The 23,497-nt window shown below is 36.4% G+C and overlaps 2 protein-coding genes and 1 pseudogene across 2 annotated transcripts; 2 read left to right on the top strand and 1 right to left on the bottom strand.

Moving 5' to 3' along the window:
* The first annotated feature begins 1,779 nt into the window (after nt 1–1,779).
* Nucleotides 1,780–4,076, top strand: LOC8270842 (nascent polypeptide-associated complex subunit alpha-like protein 2). Its single transcript, XM_002521247.4, has 4 exons — nt 1,780–1,984; nt 2,092–2,209; nt 3,336–3,454; nt 3,547–4,076. The coding sequence occupies exons 1-4, from the start codon at nt 1,886–1,888 to the stop codon at nt 3,895–3,897; spliced, it is 687 nt and encodes a 228-aa protein (XP_002521293.1). The 5' UTR covers nt 1,780–1,885; the 3' UTR covers nt 3,898–4,076.
* Nucleotides 4,077–9,574: 5,498 nt separating this feature from the next.
* Nucleotides 9,575–12,735, top strand: LOC125369869. The gene is made up of 2 exons (XM_048373141.1): nt 9,575–9,736; nt 12,139–12,735. Exons 1-2 carry the CDS (start codon nt 9,575–9,577, stop codon nt 12,733–12,735), a joined length of 759 nt encoding a protein of 252 aa, XP_048229098.1.
* Nucleotides 12,736–14,627: 1,892 nt separating this feature from the next.
* On the bottom strand, nt 14,628–22,517 carry LOC8283696 (annotated as a pseudogene).
* Between the last annotated feature and the right edge of the window lie 980 nt (nt 22,518–23,497).

Genomic DNA, 23,497 nt, shown 5'->3' with positions numbered 1-23,497 from the left:
AATAGGACTTTTGGATGGAAGATTAAGAGAAAGAAGGAATCTCTAATAGAGGGATGAACAACCATTGCATGGGAGGTGACAAGACTAAGGCAGCTCATTGGAAAGGTGAACAATAAATAGAACTAACACAGAGCTTTGTAGGCATAGAAGGTGGGAAAAATGAGACGAAGGAAGGCTAAATACTCTAATTGAAATTGTAATCATGTCACCAAAACAATAATCACAAGACAAGAAAAAAACCTCCTCGACGGTACACAAAGATACAGACTGGATAACCCTATATCTTCACTTAACTAGCACATTAATCATAAAAACTAAGCAGTAGTCACTCATTAAAGTACAATAAAGGATGAACTCACACCAAAAATGAGGTAGGAAAGAACCTTAGAAAAGCTCAACCGCCTGAACACAGAGAAACGACAAAGGCCTTTCGCTTAGAACCTTACCGCACATGACTTAACATTCATATCAACATCATTAATTATATTTGAAATGTAATTTTCATTTATCTGGAGGCATAAAGTACAACTAAAATATTTTTACGTGTTTATTTGTACCCAAAAAATATTAGAAATTTAGCTACTCCTCACTCTAAATGTTAGGGATTTGGCTTATTTGCACATTTTCTCAAAATAAAATCAATATATTTAAAAATATAAGAATTTATTACTAGTTCTTCTCCACTTTTTAAATTCATTTCCTTTTATAATATAAAAATACAAGAATGCCTCACAAGTTCAAAACCATTATAATACTCATTAGAGTAATAAGTTTTTCATACACCAAAAATGCCTTCATCAAGACCTAAATATCATTTATTTTACCAAAATGCAGTTGTCAAAATCATAGACAAATTGTTCAAAAAAAGGCCAAATGCATATTTATGCCTCTGAAATTTGGTCATTTAGTGAGTTTAACATCCTAATATTCGATTTAACCTAATAAATACCTGAACTTATTTTTTATGATATTTTAACACTTTTTAACATGTGTCTTCATTTAATACGTTCAACTATGTATTGCAAAGTGTTTAAATATTACTAAAAAATAAAGTTTAGATGCATGTTAAGTTAAATTGAAAGTTGAAGGTGTTTAAATATTAAAAAAGTAAAATTCAGGTGTTTATTAGATTAAACCGAAAGTTAAAGTATTAAACTGACTAATCAATATAAGTTCAACGGTATAAATATGTATGTAATAAAAAAAACTATAGACCAAGAAACCATTAGGCGTCACTAGTGATGGTTTAAAGAGCAAAAGCACCATGTGATAATATTAGGAGATGGTGGAGGCGAGGGAACTCATAATTAACCCGAATAGAAATGTATTTGATAGTTCAAAAAAAATTCAGAGAGACATTTGGACATCAACACTATTAAAGGTGAGCATTCAGTATTTTGATAATTAAAAATAAAAATAATTAAAGATATCGGTTATTTCGATTAAGTTGAATTTTTAATATAAAATTAATCCGAACTAATAAAATTTTTTAGACTGAATAAATTAAATTTATACAAAAAAAAAACTGAATCGATCGAACAAGAATTGGTGCGATTCGGTTTTAGATTTTTGAAGATTTTGCTCTCCCCTAGTCACCATCTCCTTAATTTCCAAAGAAACCTATTGGAAAAGTTATTTTAGCATTTTGGAGTAAATATGATTAGAGACGGATAGTCTAACACTGGTTACTCAACTAGTGACGAACTGAATAATGGGCTTAAGAAACTGAGGCCCAGTTAGTAGGAACCCTCGCCATTAGAGGCTCCCGCAATAAAGCCTAGAAGACACCAAAAGCAGCAACATACAGAAACACTCTATCCCTAACGCGGCTCTCTATCTATCTCAGTTGCCATTCCTCGTTATCCCAAAACAAACAAAGGCGGCCATGTCTCCAGGTCCCGTTGTTGAGGCTGAGACCACCAACCCTGAAGTAGCTGCTGAGCAGATCCCCGCCACTGACGATGAGACCAAGAAAATACTTCAGGTCTTTGATTCTTCTTTCTTAAAAAATCTGTAGCTCTTCATTTCTTCATTTCCTTTTCTTTGTTTGTTAAGTTTTCCTTTAAATAATTCTTTATCATTTTTCTTTAGCATGAGGATGAGCCTGTAGTGGAGGACGTGAAAGAGGACGAGAAGGACGATGACGAAGATGACGACGACGACGACGACGACGACGACGAGGATGATGATAAGGAAGCTGGTACTCCAGGTGGATGCCTACTCCTTTTCTTTGCTGGGTTCCTTGGTTTGCCTATATTTATTGTTTTTGGTGATATTGATATCGTGTATGCTTCTGTTGGCAAATATGGCTGATTATTGAAGCTGGCTTTCTCAAATTCGTGTGGAATGTGAAATCTTTACTGGCTTTAGCAACTTCAACTCTGGGGTTTTGGGCAAAATAATTTTTTTCCCTATTGGATGATTATAAGAAATGTTTTTGAAATGACTGTAAACTTGTATGCCAAATAGATTGATGATTTTGCAACCATTTGGAAACTGAAATATCAATTTGTTTTCGCCTGGCTGATTAGACATGTGTATTTGAATAATTTATTGTCTCAATATTCATTTCGAAAATGGATACACACTCTAAACAAGATGTATTTGTTCTTGTTTCAATTGGAGTTTCACAGTAGTGCCAAAATTGTTGGAAAATGGAAGATTGGCTTAGTAAAACGATTGCGTGTTACCTTAAACACGTGTCCACCCCTGTTATTTGGTTGATATAGTAGGGCATTGGTAAGCTCATACTTGCCGGAGCATCTTATTGCAGGACCTTTGTTCGTGGCTGTCTTGTTGTTTAACAGCTTGTCTTGAAGCATTGTCTGGTTTTGTAACTATGAGACAACTTTTTTACAAAATTTTGCTCCTACATGCTGAATATTTAGGAAGTCAATCAAAACATTTAAGTTCTTAAAATAAGTAGATATTGGATTTTTTGGATGTGGAGAAGCGATAAAGGGACAACATAGTTTGGTCAAACCTCACGATATCTTACTTTGAAGAAGGGAATTTATCTGTGCTTATGCACGATGTATAATTTCATGCTAATGCCTTTGAACTGGCAGTGTTCTTGATGTTTATCTCATCATATTTTCTTTCATCATTTCTGTTATGTTATTAATGTAAATCTATCTGTTATAACACATGCAGCAGATTGCAAACTGCTTTTGAGTTGGTGATTCTAATTTTGCTCTTGCAGGTCGCAAGAGATTCTCTAAATGATATTTTCAATTTCTGTGTCAGTTTTATGCATTACATGTTTATATTAGAGGGATAGGCTTCCTTCTCTCTATCTACCCTGTTGGAATTATTTATTAGAATGTGATATGCAGGTGCAAATGGGAGTTCAAAGCAGAGCAGAAGTGAAAAGAAAAGTCGCAAGGCAATGTTGAAGCTGGGGATGAAACCGGTTACTGGTGTAAGCAGGGTCACCATCAAGAGAACTAAAAATGTTAGCTCTCCTTTCATTTTGTACTCTGTTATAGTCTATCATTTGCCTATTTGGTTTTTGTTAACTTACAAAAGAAATTTTGGGCCTTTCAGATACTATTTTTCATTTCAAAGCCAGATGTCTTTAAGAGTCCAAACTCTGAGACATATGTCATATTTGGGGAGGCTAAGATTGAGGATTTGAGCTCTCAGTTGCAGACACAGGCTGCCCAACAATTTAGGATGCCAGATATGGCATCTGTGCTTCCAAAATCAGATCTTTCTGGTGCAGCTGCTGCTGCTCAGGCTGATGAAGAAGAGGAAGAAGTTGATGAGACAGGGGTTGAGCCTCGAGACATTGATCTAGTTATGACACAAGCAGGAGTACCAAGGAGCAAGGCTGTCAAGGCACTCAAGACACACAGTGGGGATATTGTTAGTGCTATTATGGAGCTTACTACTTAGATGGGCTTGAGTTAGCGGCTTGTTTTATCCTTGAAATCTTGTTTTATTCCTGAGTTCTTGGAACATTTAGTTAAACTGTAGTCATATTGGCTCACTTATCATTAGGTGGCTGAATTATCTATTATTTCTTGCAAACTTCAGATTTCTGTTGCAATGCAGTTTTTGAGTAGTGATATCAATTTTCTTTGTTCTTATTTCATTTTATAACCCATGAAAGTTGCACGCATAGTATCTCAATTGCTAATTTGTTGCGGGAAGAGTGGTAATGTCTCAAGACAGTTGAAAGAAAGAAACTCCGTAAGATTTGGGTGGAAACTAGTTGTGTTCAAACTCCTTGGTAATGCTATCCAGCAATCCAGCATGAATATGTGATTTCATTGGTTAAATCAGGCTGCAAACCGGCAACTGGACGACTTCTGATCAAGCGAATGCCTTTTGCCAAAGCAATTGATAAATAACCAACTTGTTTGAAGGTATCATCACTACAAAATTTAAGATAAAGTTCCCCAATAAAACAGTATTAAGTATTCTACCACTCTTTCTATACTTTGACCTCAACTTTTTTTAAGTAACTTCTTTCAGCGTGGTTGTTTCAGTTAGGATTTGACCTTCCAAAAAAGAAATCAAACGTTTCTGGTCCTTTAATTTGTAAAATGCACGATATAAAGAATGGAAAAAATCCAAATCAATCAGATTTTTATCTATGTAAGGAAATTCTTCATCGCTATTTATTTCATCAGTATCAACGACATAATCATCACTGCAGGGGCTGTTGTAAAAATAAAGCTGCATGCACCTATTCTCCAGATCACATTCGAGCTTGACATTCCAGCAGCCTAGAATGTCAAGGTGAGAAAGAGCCCTGCACTCGCTGAGGATAGCATCAAGACCAGAAATGAGCCAAAACCAAGTTCAAGATGCTAAAGCCCTGACATTTTATAGGCAAGACCATTGCCTCACTATCTCAAAGTGCAGGACATTTCCTCCGACAGGCCTCTCCCACTTTGGTGGGAGCATATTTCTCCTCAGATGAATCAACGATTTGCAGTTCTTCCCTAATGCTTCAAGCCCTTTGGATGTGATCTTCAAACAGTATGTAATGTCTAAAACCGTCAAATTCACCTATGGTTCTGCATGCTTTTCCCCCATCTTATCAGTGACATCACTCATGGGAATCTGCAGTACCTTAAGGTATCTACCGCTGCAATAAGCAAAATAAATCAGATTTGAAGTGCACATTTCTTGTCAATTTCAGCCCTGCCACTTTCAAGTCCCAATGCAAACTAAGCTCTTTTCATTTCGCATTTCAGAAGTGCATATGTAGAATAAATTCTGTAAACTAATATTTGAGAAAAGGCTAAGAGAGAATCTATAGTGGTAGAGGCATTACATAATTAAACATGCAGAAAATAATTACTTTCCTGAGCTTGAGGGATGCAACACGATCAGCTCTGAAGTTACTGTAGTAGATGTCAATATTTCTAATTTCTAAGTGCCCTTCTATTGTTTTTCCAATTTATTTTAAAGGGTGTTGCTAAACGGATCAGTTTGATCCGAATCAATTTTTTTAAATTGAGAAGTAAAATTACCAAAACACTTTTTTTTTTCTGTTTTGGCGTCATTAGAAGATATTGCATTACCGCCTCAAAAGTTGCACAGGGTGGTGCTAAAATCTCCCTCTTTCTTTTCATATTAATCTAGATTTAATTAATAAAAAGAACATTGAAAACTAAAGCAATTTAATTTCAACAACTAGATAATTAATCCAATTTAATTAAGTTGCTATAAAACTAGTATAAGGTGAAAGAATTTTAGATATTGCCAAAGAAGACCAAAATCTAGAAAATAATTTTAGTTTCTCTTCTAGTATCTCCCTCTATTAGACTTGCTTCTTCAATGGATGATTTATATAATAACCGACACAGAAATCAATTACTGGAGGAGACATTTGAGTTTAATGAAGATGATAGTTTAATGAAAAGTGGTGATGGAAACCATGATAACCCATATGCGATGAACAATAAAGAAGGAAGAGAAGATGAAAGTAATGTCGATGGAAGGGAAGATACACATGTTCTCGATTTTGAAAAAGATGAAATAGAAAATAATTTCGCTGAAGATTCAAATGACTCTATGAACCATGACGATGTTGATGTAGTTAATGAAATCGAAGGCAATAATTATTTGAACTTTGCAGAAGGTTCTAAGCCATGAATGTTGTTTGCCAATATTAATAACTTATTTCATACTTATAGACTTCATGGTGCATTGAAACGATTTAGCGTAGCAAAGAAATTAACTAGTAAAGATAAAAGTGGCATTACATGTATCAAACAATTAGCTGTGTCAGAGGGAGGAAAGCATACACAGAGAAATTATCCAAGAGGATAAACTATCCCAAAAGGATAAGTCAATTATGAAAGGTAGTGTTTGAGTGGTTTCTAAACAAATATATGATCAGAACCACGACCTTGATCCTGACATGTCGAGATTGATGCCCAACAATAGGAATTTGAGTATTAAAATGAAGAGGTCTTTAGAAGCAAACGACATTGTTGGAATAAGGTCATACAAGAGTATTCGGTTGCTTGAGGTTCAAAAAGGTGGCCTTGAAAATTTAGGTTGCCTCCCTAAACATTGTAGGAACTTCATTGAAAGTAGACTCGATGATAGTGATGTAGAGGCCATTCGTAAATTGTTCCTATCCATGCAACAAAATGACAGAGATCTTTCTATTTAATTGATACAGATGAAGAAGGAAGACTGAAGAATGTGCTTTAGGTTCATCCACATTGTGAGGTTGCTTTTCAAGAGTTTTATAATGTGGTGAGCTTTGACACCACATATCTCGTAAATCGATACAGGATGCCATTTGCAACTATTGTTGGCATAAACAAGTGCCTCGCGCCCAAGATGAGGTAGTGCCACAAGTCTCAGTAGATCTTGTTGTTCGGATAACAAGTAACTCTTAAGATCTTATGTTTCTAGTTTTGATGACCTGAAAAAATTTATGCAAACTATAAAATGAAGAAATGAGGAGAGAGAAAGACAGTCGGAAGAGTTTAGTAGAAGAGTTGAGGAGAAACTCAAGGTACTGGTTGATGCCCAATGGGAAGGCCTTAAGTCTTACTATGAGAGTAATCGTCAAATAACTATTCTGACTTAAAATTTATTGCATTGCATACATGAGATTTCTATTCGAAATCAAGAGGATGTCGTTTCTAGGCTTGCTCGTCAAGTGGTTGAGGAGCTCGAGGGGGCAATCCTTAAGGGATTCCCATGAAATTAATGCACCGCCATGTTTATAGAATGAAGAAAGATACCAACCTCCTTATAGGAGGGAAAAGAATCATGGACCTACTAGGGTTCCACAACCCAATGGCCGCCAAAATGGCAAGCCTGTGCTTCCTCAACAGTTCCATGTAACTATAAATTCTATTGCTCAGCCTTATCTCTATGAGGTAGAGTTGTTTCATGAAGGAGTCTCTCATGGAACCGTTCTTGGAAATGGATTTCAACAAGGAAATATTCTTCACGTGCAGAACCCACATATCAACATTGATGCAGATGCTGTAAGGGAGGTAGTCTAGGAGTTGTATGGACCTAGCCTGCGTCAAGTTGGCCATCCGGAACATTCCTACCTGAGAATGAGTACGTCAAGGTGGCGCAGAAGGGTCTTGACATATAGTTAAGAAAAAAGTTTCAAGTCATGGAATTCAAGAATTTTTATGAATTAGCTGTTAAAGTTTCAAAGTATGAGGAACTTCTAAGAGAAGAGAATCAAAAAAGAAAAGCAGCTATATGGACATAGTTTCAAGAGATGAACGCGCATGACATGGTAGTAGCTAACATCAATTCATTAGATCTTGTGTTTTTCTGCTACTTATTAAAAAGACATCGGATCTATGGAAGAAAACACAAGCCACAAATGCTCAGCTCCAGTTTACTTTTGATATTGGAAAGACGGAGGAAATTTTTTATTATCTCCTCAAAGAGAAGTTCATCATTGTCCCTGCAAACCATAAAATTCCTTTTAAAGAGGAGATTAAGGCAAAGAGTAGTGCAAATTTCATAACTCTTAAACCATTCGACCAATGCTTGTTGGAGCTTTAATAATGCAGTGCAAGACCGAATCAATAAGGGTATCTTAAAGTACCCAGAGAACAAGAAACAAATATTGATCGATGAGAACCCTTTCCCTCCTGTGGCTACAATTAATACTGCTTCTTTTGATTTGAGAACTCTTTTAAATAAAAAGAGGGCAGTGGATTCAAAAGCCAAAGGAATATATTCTGGAGAAGTGTATCCCGAGGTATGGGTTCTAAAAAAATTTTTGATTTAAGAAAAATAAAAAAAACAAGGAGTTATCCAGCAAGGAAACAACTTGTTACTAAAAAAGCAGTAGTGAATACACAAAGAAAGCAAAACAATTGTTGTACAACCATATATGGAACCTAGTTTACAATGGCATGTTGTTTGCCATAGAAAGTTTCCTCAGCCTCTCACAAGGACTCAGAATAGGATATAGCAATGACAAAAGAGCTGCCACAAAAGGGGTCTCTAATGCAAAGGAAAAACCTGAGTATGAGAGCAGTAAATTCAAAAGGAAGTTCACCGAAGACCTACTCGGCTAACTTTCAGGCAAGTATGATTATAAAGTGTTTTATTTTAGACCTGCTTATGTGTATATTCCTTTGGAATCTATTAAGGCAACAGGATGGAGCGACTATGAGTCTATTGATAGTTTTGGTAAAAATGAGGAATTAATCTAGGGAAGCTTCATGTTTAGAGAAGTTTCTATTCCTTTTGAGTGTGTGACGGTGTTAGTTACTTTGCCATCCACCTTTCAATAATGGGAAATAAAGAAGTCATGAAGGATAGACGAGCAAGCTCAGGGGGCATGTGAAGTTGATTATGAGGGACCGAAGAATCATTACAATTGTGTTACAATTCAATACCCAACTATTAAGGGTGCCCGAAGGTAATTTTTGAAAAACCTTCTAAGGCAATGACCAAACATGTTCAGCCTTTGTATATTAAGGCTCATCTTAATCGGAGGCCGACTTCAACAATATTAATGGATAATGGATCCACGATGAATATTATGCCATTGAGGATGTTGCACACCTTAAGGAAATCAATTAAGGATATGATTTCTATGGAATTTTTGGTGTTTGCTTTCACCATATAGGTTATTAAGATTTTAGGAGTTTTGCCAATTAAGATCATAGTTGGAAGTAAAACCTCTTTGGCAGCCTCCTTTGTAGTAAACTCAACTGCTAATTATCATGCTTTATTGGGAAGAGACTGGATTCATGCAAACTAGTGTGTGCCATCTTCTTTGTATCAGTTCATATTATTTTGAAAGGGAAATGAAGTAAAAGTTGTGTGAGCAGATGGTAAACCATTTCAGGGATTTTCCGATTCAGTTTAGGCCATATATATGATATCAACTTAGGGCCTATTCAGTTTTTTAGAAAAAATAAATTTGGTGCACCCAAGTCCCTTACTGCATCACAAAAAGAATAATGGAAGAAGTCAGAGACTTTAGTAACACCTACTGCTATTGTGCCTTACATGAGAAGGCCAATGGCGGAACTGATCATTGAGGAAATCAATTATTAAGATTTCCAAAGGTCGATTTGTGGCAGTTGCAACTGCTATTCTAAAGACTAAGATGCAACAATTGTTTGACGATTGGGAAGTGGATAACGAAGTTCAAGAGATTAATGGTGCAGAAGCAATCTGTGAGGAAGAGCCAAATAAATATGATAGTGAGGAAATCCAAGTTGAGGATTTAAATTTTGCACCACCAAAATTAGATGATAGGAGAGCTGAAGTATAAAAACCATCGGAGGGAGTGAACTTAGGATCCAAAAAGGAACCTCAAGTCACCTATGTCAGCAGTATTTTAGATCTTAAGGTGAAAGAAGAGATAGTTGATATTCTACAATAATTTAAAGACTGCTTCGCTTGGAGATTTGAGGAAATGCTAGGTTTGGATAGACGATTGGTGGAACATCACTTGCTTATTAAAGAGGAGTTCCAGCCCTATAGATAACCTTTGAGAAATATATCTAAAGAGGTCAAATTGAAGGTTAAGGAAGGGATTGAGAAGTTAAGGAAAGCGGGGTTCATTCATCCTGCCAAGTATGCGAGTTGGCTGGCCAATGTGGTTCTTGTAGTCAAGAAGAATGGAAAATTGAGGATATATGTGGATCTTAGGGACCTCAATACTGCCACTCTAAAGGATATATACACCATACCTATGGCTGACGTGCTTATTGATGCAGTCGCATGCCATAAATTATTATCCTTTATGGATTGTTTTTCTGGTTATAACTAGATTTTTATTACCAAAGATGATATCCATCAGACAACATTCAAATGCTTTGGTCAATAAGGTGTTTCTAATGGGTGGTGATGCCATTTGGACTCAAAAATGTTGGAATGACCTATCAATGAGCAATGAACACCATCTTTCATGACATGAGAGGTAAGACAATGGAAGTTTATATTGTAATGTTGTTGTGAAGTCCAAACAGGTGAAAGATCATATGGAGCACCTCATAAAAGCCTTTCAAAGGATGAGGACTCGTGATCTAAAGCTTAATCCTCTTAAGTGTGCCTTTGGTGTCGGAGCTGGAAAGTTTTTAGGCTTCTCGGTTCATTAGAGAGGTGTAGAGTTGGATAAGAATAAAGCCAAGGCCATTATAGAAGCATAACCTCCCAGAAATAAAAGAGAGCTGCAACGATTCCTAGGGCAAATCAATTATCTGAGAAGGTTTATTGCCAATCTTGCCGGTAAACTAAAGGAGTTCTCGGATCTTCTAAAGTTGAAGCAAGAAGAACATTTCATATGGAAGAATAAACATTAGAGAGCTCTTGAAGAGATAAAGAGTTATTTAAGTAAGCCTCTAGTGTTGATGCCACCTAGAGAAGGATTTACGCTCAGATTGTATTTTTCGGTTGATCATGAATTCATAGGATGTTTGCTAGCTTAAAATAACTCCTTAGGGCATGAGCAGGCTATCTATTATTTGAGCAGGGTGCTTACTGCAATAGAGATACGGTACTCATCCATTGAGAAAATGTGTTTGGCGTTATACTTTGCCTGCTCAAAGTTACACCAATACTTGATTCGGTCAAGGGTGTATGAAGTACCTTAAATAGATTTGGTGAAGTATATGCTCAATAGGCAGCTTATTGCTAGCAAGATAGAGGAATGGTCATTGGCACTGACATAATTTTCATTGGTTTATTTTCCTTAAAAATCAGTAAAAGAATCGGCTTTAGTGGATTTCTAGTAGATCATCCATGTTTAGAGTTAACAAAGGAAGAATAGCCAAATTTCCAAGTCTATGGAGTTGAGGCAACGCCATGGATTTTTAAATTTGATGGTTCTAGTACTGAAAGGGCTACTAGTACAAGAGTCGTGATTACCTCCCCATTAGGTGTAAAAAATTATTATCTTTTAATTTGGATTTTGAATGCACCAATAATCAAGCAGAATGTGAAGCACTTGTTATTGGATTGAAAATCCTTAGGGAGTTGGGTGTTGTGCTTATTATGGGTGATTCACAATTAGTTCTTAGACAATTATTTAGGGAATATAAATATAGTATTTTGTCTCTAGCTCCATAGTTTACTACAACTATCTAGTTAATCCAAGGTTTCAAGGAAGTAGAATTTTTGTACGTACTAAGGGATCCGAACTAGAAGGCCGACGAACTAGCTCAAATTGCATTTGACCTGAGGATTTTTGAGGAGTTGACATATAAAGGAGTCTTGGTGCATAAAAGAATTCATCCATCCATTCTAGAAAGAGGAATAATGATAGATTCTTTTAACATGGATATGAATGTGGCTGGTGATTGGAGTTGCCATTTAAGAAATATTTGGATTGCCCTAACATAAAAAGTATCATGTCAGATAAAGGATCGAGCTCAAAATTTTATGCTTATAGAAAAGGAGTTGTATAGGAAAGACTTTAATCGCCTACTACCGAGATGCTTGGGTTTCCCTAATGCTTTAGAGGTGATGAAACAATTGCATGAAGGGATATGTGGTGCGCATCAATCAAGCATCCAAATGAGGTGGTTGATCATGAGGCATTGCTATTACTGGCCAATAATCCTGAAAGATTGCATCAACTATTTAAAAGGGTGCCAACAATTCCAAAAGTATAATAATGTGCAGAGAGTTCCAACTTTAGATTTACACTCTATAGTCAAGCCATAGTCATTCAAAGGATGGGCCATCGTCTTGATTGGAAAGATATATCTTGCTTCATCCAAAGGCCATAGTTTTGTCATTGTGGCCACAGATTACTTCATAAAACGGGTTGAAGCAATTCCAATAAAGAAAGTGGAACAAAAAGATGTAATTCAGTTTATAAAGGAGAATTTGATTCACGAGTTCAGAATTCCTCAATTAATCACTAGATACCAGGAAACTATGTTCATTGGTGAGGAGATGAAGGATTATATCGAGGACTATGGGATCAAGCTTATCAACTCTACACCATACTATGCTCATGCCAATAGGCAAGCAAAAGCTTCGAATAAGGTTTTGGTCAGCATCTTAGGGAAAATGATTGAAGAAAATCCTCGAGATTGGCATAGGTTACTCTCAAAAACTTTATGGGCATATAGGACTTCAAAAATAAATGCCACAAGTGTGAGTCCATTTACACTCACGTTTGGGCATGATGTAGTATTGCCTATGGAAGTAGTAGTGTCGTCTCTGAGGATGGAAAAGCAAAATGGACTAGAGTTTGAGGAGTACTCCCAAGCCATAGTGATGGAGTTAGAGGAACTGGATGAAGAAAGAATATAGGCACTTAACAAAATGATTATGCAAAAGAAACGTATCGCAAGAGCCTATAATAAGAAAGTCTAAAAAAGTGCTTCAACGAAGGATAGTTGTTATGGAAATTAACATTGCCTATTGCTGCTAAGGATGGAGAATGTGGAAAGTGGTCCCCAAACTGGCAAGGATCTTTTAAGATTTATAAAGTCTTGAAAGGTAATTCCTATTAGTTGTCCCATCTCTAGGGAGATCCTCATAATAGATACATTAATAGGTGGTATTTGAAGAATTATTTTCCCACTTTGTGGGAATCAGTGGAACATAGATAGTATAGAAATTGAGGCTGACAACACGAATGAATAAGAAGCCACAAGTCTGTAACATAGTTAGAGACTAGAAATGTTTATGACTAAATTGTGAGTCGGCTTGGTCAGCCACTTAAATTAAATAAAGAAGGTAGGCCTGCTGGTCACTGACTTAGAAAAAAATTTCTCATTTTTTAGAAATTTTTGAAGCTAAACGGTTGGGATTGTGCTAAGTGCTTTTACCCATACAGTTTGGTTTTTAGTCGAATCGTTGCAAGGAGCAATTACTTACACTTAAAATATTTTTGGCCCAAGCCCAATAGTTTTAATAGGTTTACAAATACCAAAGTCCAATTACTATACTGACTCAGTTATTTGAAATGGTGCAGTCTAATAATTATTTCACTGACTTAGACACTTGAGGCGGTGCGGTAATTATTTTGCTGACTCGAGTATCCAAGGTGGTGCAGTGAAGAGCCATTATGCAGGGATGTTGTTCAGTCCACACTGTTTACTGCACTAACTCAATTATTTGAGGTAGTGCAGTCTAGTAATTATTTCACTGACTTAGACACTTGAGGCAGTGTAATAATTATTTTGCCGACTCAAATATCCAAGTTGGTGCAGTGAACAACCATTATGCAGGGATTATTTATTTTACTGATTCATTTATTTAAGGCACTGCAGTATAATAATTATTTTCACAGATTCAAATATTTGAGGCGATGCAGTAATCTTTTCAAATACCTAAAGCGTCGCAATGGAGAACTTTGATGCAGAGATTTTATTGAATCATCATGTGCAAAATACGGAGAATGAAAAAGGGTCAATTAGTTTGAAAAGCTGAAGGTAGTGGAGAGATGTTTCAAGAGAAAGTATAAGGAAGAATTGTCATGTAGCAGGGAGTTGGAGAATTCCATTGCACTACCTTCTAGATAACAACTTCACATTCAACTTTTGAGAAAGTGAGAGAGTTTTGTTCCCTAAAGATAGCTTCATGTGTTTAATTGCCTCAACAAGTTGCTTCATTAAGGATGTGGATTGAAACAGTTATCAAAGACGCGATCACCAAGTTGCGAAAATCTACAAATTGAGAAGCTCACTTCAGAATCAGAACCAATAATCTTTCAACAAAAATCAGATCAACAAATCATCAATACTTAACAATATTTTTTTACAGTACAGTAGCTTTTTACTTATTCCAATTACTTTTAGTACCTTAATTCCCTTAGCTTAGGTTTGTAAATATTCATAAACACTATTTCCTCAGTTCAATTTGTTCAGCTTTCAACTTTATTAGTCATATTTTTTCAGTTTTTAATTGCAGTTCTTTATCTTAAAACAGTCATTTCACTTAGATTTAATAAAGTTTTTAGGAGTCGAGTTAAGAATCCATAAAAACTTAGGTCCCTTAAGTCTTTTCATACAATCGTTCTGATAGAAGCTAGACTGGTATAATTAATTTATTTTTCATTAAATATATTAATTTTGAGGTTATTCACCTCTCTCATGCTCGAAATACTACCATACTTAAAGGGCTACATATTGTGCAAACAAATATGTTATGTATATATATTTAATTAGTGATGGAAAATACTTCAAGAGTTCAGAATATCTTTTCATATCACACCTTTAATTATTTGCTTTGAGTTTTATAAGGAGGATAACTACGCAACTCTAGCTGTTGATTACTCTACAATTTGTTCGAATTTCTCCAGCAGTACCCGTTAAAACATCAAGTTGACCCATCTTCACCATTGCTGCAGCAAATTTGGTCTTCCAAAGATTGGGGTTCCTTGCATTTTGATTAACTTGGCTTACTGTTATTGGGTTTGTCAAGAGAGTTTGGTCTGAAGTGAATAAGCCTCTGTTTGCTTGGACATCTATGTAGTAGCCTGCATCTGTTGTGGTTGGACTTGAAGGATTCATTGGAACCACTAATTAGGGTTTGTGCTACCTTGTGGGCACTGTTGCTTCAATCTGGCTACATATGTTGCATCTAAGCTTGGGTCCTGACTACCTGTTCCGCTGAAGTTGTTGTTGAAGAAGCCTCAATATCTGTTGAAGAAACACCAAAACCAGCAGAATAATGTTCAATACCAAAGATCGGCAAGAAGGACCAACGGTCTTTGGTATTAGATATGGCCTCAGAACTCTAGATCATCACAGGCCTATTAGGGAAAGGGAGCAACACCTCTCCCCTAAAGGAAAAAAGGCTGCTTCAACCTATCCCTAAGCTAGATTTAAACGTTGGAGTGCAACAAACAACAACAAGGAGCAATAGGACCGTTGCAAACATACTTGTATATAACAGAACATACTTGTACTTAATAATTTTAGAATTCAGATTTGAGTAAATATTCATCAAAGATCATAATATAAACACAATTTCTTCATGGTATCAGAGCAGGTTTAACCTCTCATCATCTATCTCAACCACAGAAACTCAAAATGTCTCACAATGATGTTTCAAAGCTAACCAACATTGTACTCAAAGGCAACCAGAACTACTTTGAGTGGTCTAGATCAGTATACATCAGTTTGAGCGGCAGGAAAAAGTTGGGATTCATCACAGGAATCAAAAGGAGACCAACTCCTATCAACCCAGCACAACCAACTAAAGAAGAAACAGAAGAGATTGAGGAATGGCAGACACCCGACCACATGGTCATGTCCCTCCTCACAAATACAATGGAACCACAGATCTCACGACTATGCATATTGCTCGAATCCTCACAAGAAATTTGGAGGAAAATGAAAGGCTTATACGGACACGAGCAAAATTTTGCTCATATTTTTAATTTGAAGCAGGAGCTCTCTCAAATCAAACAGGGGACAAAATCAAGCACAAACTACGCTACAGAAGTCTTAACCAGGTTGGAGGAGTTGCAAAACTACCTCCCACCCACCACAGATCCAGAGGAGATCAGAAAGAAAGCCGAACAAGATTTAGTTTATACCTACCTGGGGGGCCTGGACTCCAGTTATGAAGCTCTGCGCTCGCAAATCTTGTTGTCCAACTCCCTCCCAAAGATTGATGCTGTCAAAGCCATCTTCCAGCAGGAAGAGACTCGATGAAGCACGATGAACGCCTCCAGCCCCTCCAACCCAGAAAACCGGGCGTTTTTCTCACGCCATATCGACCTCCACGATGGGTTGCGCGCGAAGGGGACGCCTGCGTCTGTCGACAGGTGCGACCACTGCCGAAGGCAGGGGCACACCCATGACAGATGCTGGCACCTTCACCCTCATCTGCAGCCTCTCCATGGTCGGGGTGAAGGGAGAAGGGGGGACGCACGCAACAGGGGCGGCGGCGGAGGGAGAAGGGAGAAGGAGCGGTTTGGAGGCAGCTGCATAAGGAGCTGGGAAGAAGAAGAAGAAAGAAAACCTAAAGGAGAAGTGGGCAACATGGGCAACATATGCCCCCTAAACGGGTCGGGTTATTTCGGGTCGGGTCCGACAAGTCGATCCGAGCCCACCAACAGTTGGCCCAGGCCCGAGCCCAGTAACTCCTCCCACCGCCCGGCCTGCACCGAGCCCAGAATCTTGTCCGACCAGGCCCAGGAAACTGGCCAACCAGTAATCCAGCCCAGTCCGGCCCACCACAGATCCAACCCGGTTTGCAGCCTCCACCCGACCCGCCCATGCAGAAAATTTGCATCTTTCCCAGCTCATTTCTCAGCTCCAATCTCTTGTAAATCAGCAGCAGTCTCATGGGTCAGGTTCAGTTTCTAACTCTCAAAATTATTCTAATTTGTTTCACTCTAAAGATTGGATTATTGATTCAGGTGCTACCGACCATATGACATGGGACGCAACCAAACTACACAATTTTGTTCCCCTTGAATCTCAACATGTGACCACCGCAAATGGTGCCCAAGCCAAAATCTCTGGCTGTGGCACCTCCACCATCTTTCGCCAAAATATTCATGATATATTATTTTTACCTGATTTTCAATCAAACTTATTATCTATTGGCAAAATTACCAGTCATTTAAATTGTAATACTATTTTCTCACCAACTTCAGTACTGTTTCAGGATCGCATCACCGGGAAGATGATTGGTGAGGGATATTTTAAAAATGGTCTTTACTACCTTAGAGACTCCACTACCCGTTGTCTTGCGTCAACAAGTCCGGTCAATCAAGGGATGTTGATGCATCGGCGACTTGGGCACCCCTCCGATCACATCCTAAACAAACTTTTTTCTTGTCATTTAAATTCTGTTTGTTGTGATATTTGCAAATTTTCTAAACATACCAGGTTACCGTTTCCTGTGTCCTCCACTACTTCCATAAAGATGTTTGATTTAATTCATTTTGATGTTTGGGGACCTGCCCCCTGTACTTCTTACAACCATTTTTGTTATTTTGTCACCTTTATTGATGATTTCTCCCGTCTCACTTGGGTATACTTACTAAAAGGAAAAAATGAAGTTTTTTCCTGTTTTCAGAATTTCTTTCATTTCGTTCAAACTCAATATGATGCCAAAATTAAAATTTTTCGATCCGATAATGGCACTGAATATATTAATAAAAACTTTTCTGACTTCTTCTCCGCACAAGGCATTTTACACCAAACCACCTGTATTTATACTCCTGAACAGAATGGCGTTTCTGAACGAAAAAACCGCCATCTTCTTGAAGTCACTAGATCACTTCTTTTTCAACACAATGTTCCTCATATTTTTTGGTCTGATGCCCTCCTCACCGCTGTCTACCTTATTAACAGATTACCTACTCCCACTCTTAAAAACTACAGTCCTTTGGAAATCCTTAAGGGTCGAAAAATAGATTTGGGCCACCTTCGAGTTTTTGGTTGCATTACTTTTGTTCATATTAGGCGATCCCATAAACTTGACCCAAGTTCCGTTAAAACTATTTTCCTAGGGTACTCATCTGAAAAAAAGGGGTACAAGTGTTATGACCCCTCCACACACAAGTCCTATATTTCTAGAGATGTGTCTTTCGATGAAAGTACAGCCTACTTCTCCACTACTATGCCTCCCCCATCCCCCTTATTTCCCGATAACTCTTTCTTATTTGACATATCAGATCTCTCTCCCTCAGCCGATGTGGACGAGCGTCCTGTTCCCGCACCAACTGCTTCAGGGGGAGAAAATGAATCACAAGTAGAAGAAGCAATTGCCCTGCGGAGATCATCTCGACCATCTAGACCTCCTGTTAAACTAAGGGACTATGTGTCCCACTCGGTATTGTATCCTATCCATCGCTTTATTAATTATAATTCAGTCTCGAAATCTTATAAGGCATATCTCAACGCTCTTTCTTCTCACACTGAGCTAAGTTCTTTCTATGAGGCTAACACCGACCCTAATTGGTGTAAAGCCATGAAAGAAGAACTCCAGGCCTTGGAGAAAAATGAAACTTGGAAGCTTGTCCCCCTACCACCAAACAAAAAACAGGTGGGCTGTGAATGGGTGTATAAAATCAAATACAAGCATGATGGTTCAATTGAGAGGTATAAAGCTAGGCTAGTAGCGAAAGGCTTCACTCAGACCTATGGTGTGGATTACCAGGAAACCTTTGCTCCGGTAGCAAAAATGAGCACTGTTCGTATTTTACTATTTGTTGCTACTAACTCAGGTTGGGGATTATTTCAGATGGACGTTAAGAACGCATTTCTGCAAGGATCCCTGGAAGAAGAGGTGTACATGTCTCTACCTCCAGGTCATAATTTTGCCTCTGACTCCTCCCTAGTATGTAAGTTACAAAAGGCAATCTACGGGTTGAAGCAATCCCCTAGAGCATGGTATGCCAAGCTAAGTCATTTTCTATTAAAAATTGATTTCAGCAAATGTACCTCTGATTCATCCATGTTCATTAAACACACTCTCACATACACGATCATTATCTTGATTTATGTGGATGACATTATTGTAACAGGGAACAATAATGAGGAAATTGAGAAAGTAAAGCAAAAATTAAAAAGGGAATTTGACATTAAGGATCTTGGTCAATTAACCTACTTTCTCGGAATAGAAATGGCAAAATCTCATAAAGGTCTATTTCTGTCTCAGAGAAAGTATGTTCTAGATCTCTTAAAGGAAACAGGGAAAATAGGAGCTAAGCCTATAGATACCCCTATGGAGACCAAGACTAGACTTAACTTAGAGGATGGTGACCCTCTAGATAACATAGGTCATTACCAGCGCCTGGTGGGGAAATTGATTTACTTAACCGTCACCAGACCTGACATTAGTTATGCTGTGAGTATGATTAGCCAGTTTATGCATGCTCCTCGTACTCCTCATTTAGATGCAGTTGATAGGATCCTAAAATACCTCAAAGGTACTCCAGGACATGGTATCTGGATGAGAAATAATAATAATGCTATCATTATTACTGGCTTCTCTGATGCAGATTGGGCAGGTAGTTGTGACAGAAAATCGACTTCAGGATTCTGCACATTTGTAGGAGGAAACCTAGTGACATGGAAGAGCAAAAAACAATCAGTAACCGCAAGGTCCAGTGCCGAAGCCGAGTATCATGCCATGGCATCGACGGCTAGTGAACTCATATGGATAAAGCCCGATGGAGATGTACTGTGATAACCAAGCAGCCAGACACATCGCATCGAACCTAGTCTTTCATGAAAGGACTAAACATATTGAAATTGATTGTCACTTCATAAGAGAGAAAGTCCAATCAGGAGAAATCACAACTCCATTCATCCGAAGCCATGAACAACTGGCAGATATCTTCACCAAAGCCCTAGACAAAGCAAGTCATCGAAGGCTTCTCAGCAAGATGGGTTCTATCAACTTATTCGAACCCACCTTGAGGGGGAGTATTGAAGAAGCCTCAATATCTGTTGAAGAAACACCAAAACCAGGCAGCAACAATGTTCAACAGTCAAAGACTGGCAGTAAGGACCAACAGTCTTTGACTGTTGGATATGGCCTTAGAACTCTAGATCTTCACAGGCCTATTAGGGAAAGGGAGCAACACCTCTCCCCTAAAGGAAAAAAGGCTGCTTCAATCTATCCCTAAGCTAGATTTAAACATTGGAGTGCAACAAACAACAACAAGGAGCAATAGGACCGTTGCAAACATACTTGTATATAACAGAACATACTTGTACTTAATAATTTTAGAATTCAGATTTGAGTAAATATTCATCAAAGATCATAATATAAACACAATTTCTTCAGTTGTATAATCTATTACTGAAAGAACTGCAATGCGATCGACCTATTGTGTGTGCTCCTGCATTTGTAACCAAAGTATTTTTACATAAAACCAAAGACAATAGTTTTGTATTCACAATACAAAAAGAAGATTCTATAACAGTTAAAATAAAGTTTATTTAATTGTATTCACCAGACAATGTAACCATTTCTTCTTGCGAGAAACCCTTGTTTGCAAATAACTGAGTGAGCTGATTAACACTAAATGTTGGAGGAGGTAAGTTTGTGAATGTCTCTGAGGATAAAGAAATTCTGCCATCTCTTCTTCCTGCCGGAACATCATAGCCAAGCCCTCCAGTCTACACAAAATGATATGAAATAACCTAATGGCCTCAAGTATAATGTAATTTAGAATATAGTAAAATTAGAGTTAAGTAAGAAAAGAGTGTGAATAGGGTAACAATTAAGTGTAATTACGGCTTTACTATAAAATATGACTTTACGTTATATGATTTTTTTTTTTATATTTCTTTATATGCTTAATATGAGACAAGGCATGCTCCAAGATCCTCTTTCTAGTATAACTTGACATAATTTTTTGTTACAATCCATAAAGTTTATGAAATTCATTTGTGAATTTAAAATTATATGTTTTAAAAAGCTAATTAAGTATTCTGCATAATCAAATTTGTATGGAATTGGTTATAGTTAAACTAAATTCTAACAAAATAGATATAATTTTTAAATGAATTTCATATAGTAAGTCAATACATTCTATAACACCAAAATATTTCATTCAACTTTATCATTTTAATTTTATTTTATTTCTCATCTTTTTTTCTTAAATAAAATGAATCTTTTTTATGGATTTCAACCAAGTATAGCATGAGAGTAAATGAGTTCTAAGGCACAATTAAAAATAATTTGAATCTAATTAAGTCAAATTAATGGGTTTTCAGTTATGTGTTATATTCACTAATATTTCTTCATATTCTGAATGTACCATAACTACATGCTCCAACAAGTGTAAAACAAATAATTAGTTGAAGGTGGTACATATATAAACATCTACTTACTATCTCAACACTGTCTCTTGCTGCAAATGCAACTATATCAGCACAAGAAACAATTCCTTTACAAAGGGCCTCTAGTCTAGACTTTGCATTGTCTATCACTTCAAAGCCTCTCAGACTAGGGTTATTCGCTGGAGAGTCTTTCTCTGCTGTGTTTGAGGGAGTGGAATCGATAAGCACGGACCCATCACATCCCTATATGCATTACGTACGTTAAGCATGCCCAAGTTCATATAGAAAAACAAAATACAAGATTAAAAGGAAAAAAATAAAATAAAATAAATTAAAAGCCTTCTAATACTAAGAAAAGTTTAGTTGCATCATGTAATTGTTCTTTTTAAGTAAAAAATTATAAACGATGGGTTATCTATAACAAATGTAATGTATATTGAATCAGAAGAAATACAACTTTAATTATATATAAGAATTGGAAAGAAAAAGAATTCAGAAAAGAGAGAAATAGTTTCAAATTAATCCAATAAATTAGATAATTAATTGTATCATGCGCATAAGATATCCAATTAATATTAATTAATAACTACGTGAATTAGAAATAAGAAAGGATTAACTAATGCATAGTTTCACTCCTAGATTTTACTAATTTAACACTTAACACATCTGAACAATTTTTTTTTTTATGATCTATGACATTTTCCAATTTTTATTTTATTTTCCTTCACCTCTATACTTATATTTTACTCATTTAAATTAAGAATAAAAAAAATATTTATTGGGGTAAAAAGAATAAAAGGCCGAAAGTTAAGAATCGAAAGATTTGAGAGATATCCGAAATTAAATAAAATTAAATAATGTTATAAGTTTTCTTTATCAATTGAAAACACCAACAGTATCATAAGTTAGATTAGTAAAATTGAAGAGGAAACAATGTATTCAGTCAACTAAGAAATATCAATACTTACCCTAACAAAGCAATCATGAAAGTGCATTCTTACAAGAGCAGCAGCCACTCCTCTGTCCTTATTGAAACCATTCCTAACAGCATCTTTAACAATAAACTCAGCCAAACTACATGAGTTTGCATAAAACACAACTTGAAGCTGAGAATGAACGCCAATTTGACAAAATGAAACAATAACTATTGAAGTCATACATAGTTGAGCTGCTAGCTTCTTTGGACTCATAACTATGGATCTCATTAATTCCTTTTGAAATCCTAAGCCAAATTAATATATCTATTTATAGTTATAAGCAAGGTAATATTTTAATGATGAGTGCATACTTTATAAGATTATCATCTTAATTCTTAGTGCTGCATGAGAAGGCATTTGGCTGGAATATCGTTGCTTCTATGCATGGCCAAGGGCCTAAATCGGCCTGAACCAGCCTTGAAGCTGCTGGTTTGCGATTAATTTAGAGGTTAAATCGTGAACCAATCCGAACTAATTTATATTTTCAGTTTATTATGGTTTTGTATGTAGTTTAAGTCCAGCTCAAATTATAAAAAAGTTAAAAAATCTTAAATTTGAAAGAAATGTAAAGTTATAGTTTTAAAAAATATTTAAATTTATCATACTCTTTAATCTGTTTGTTATATGCTTTCCATAATATTTATTATAACAACTGTATATTTCATGAAAATCCATATTAGAATTTGATTTAATTATCTTTTTTACATAGATCAAAATTAAAATCTAACTTTTATGAGAATTAGGATTTAAACCAATTCAGTTAATATTTTATAATGGGATTATATTTAATGTATTCATTTAAATTCAGTTCAAAAATTTAATTATTGAAATTAATATTTTTTAAAAGTTAAACCGATATAAACTGCCGGTTCAAATTCAAGACGGTTCAGGTTCAACAAACAGTTAAACTTTATCCGGTCCTTCTTCCTTATAGTTTCGAATGGTATGAAAATTAGAGTTAGTTTTAGATTTTACCAGTCCAATTTAGGTTTGGTTCATGGTCCAAACCGGTTCTTGGTCAGGTTAGTTGCTTCTCTCTTTTCTATTTTAGTATAATAAAATGTCGTTGTTACCGAATCGGCAATAAATTACAAGAGCGTGCAGAAAGAAGAAGAAAAGACAAATGGAGTCGGTTTCAGATTTGAATTGTGACTTTAATAGTATTGGAAATATATTATATAACCCACTGGCACGATTTATGGGCAAAGTAGACAAAATTGATCCATCTTTGTTGACTCGAGTCTGAGAAAATTGAGGGGGAGCAGTTAAAAATAAATATATATAAAAAGGTGTCACCTTTCAGTGGTTGTATAGACTCACGTTCGACACTAC

This window comes from Ricinus communis, chromosome 1, assembly GCF_019578655.1.
Source record: "Ricinus communis isolate WT05 ecotype wild-type chromosome 1, ASM1957865v1, whole genome shotgun sequence".
In the NCBI taxonomy this organism is placed as follows: Eukaryota; Viridiplantae; Streptophyta; class Magnoliopsida; order Malpighiales; family Euphorbiaceae; genus Ricinus; species Ricinus communis.
Note: the sequence above shows the minus strand (reverse complement) of the source record. Positions and strands in the feature narration are given on the sequence as shown.

Coding starts and splice junctions, on each gene's coding strand:
- LOC8270842 (XM_002521247.4), top strand. CDS start 1,886: ATGTCTCCAGGTCCCGTTGTTGAGGCTGAGACCACCAACCCTGAAGTA. Junction 1,985..2,091: donor AGACCAAGAAAATACTTCAG/GTCTTTGATTCT, acceptor ATTTTTCTTTAG/CATGAGGATGAGCCTGTAGT. Junction 3,455..3,546: donor CCATCAAGAGAACTAAAAAT/GTTAGCTCTCCT, acceptor TGGGCCTTTCAG/ATACTATTTTTCATTTCAAA.
- LOC125369869 (XM_048373141.1), top strand. CDS start 9,575: ATGCAACAATTGTTTGACGATTGGGAAGTGGATAACGAAGTTCAAGAG. Junction 9,737..12,138: donor TAGATGATAGGAGAGCTGAA/GTATAAAAACCA, acceptor GTCAAGCCATAG/TCATTCAAAGGATGGGCCAT.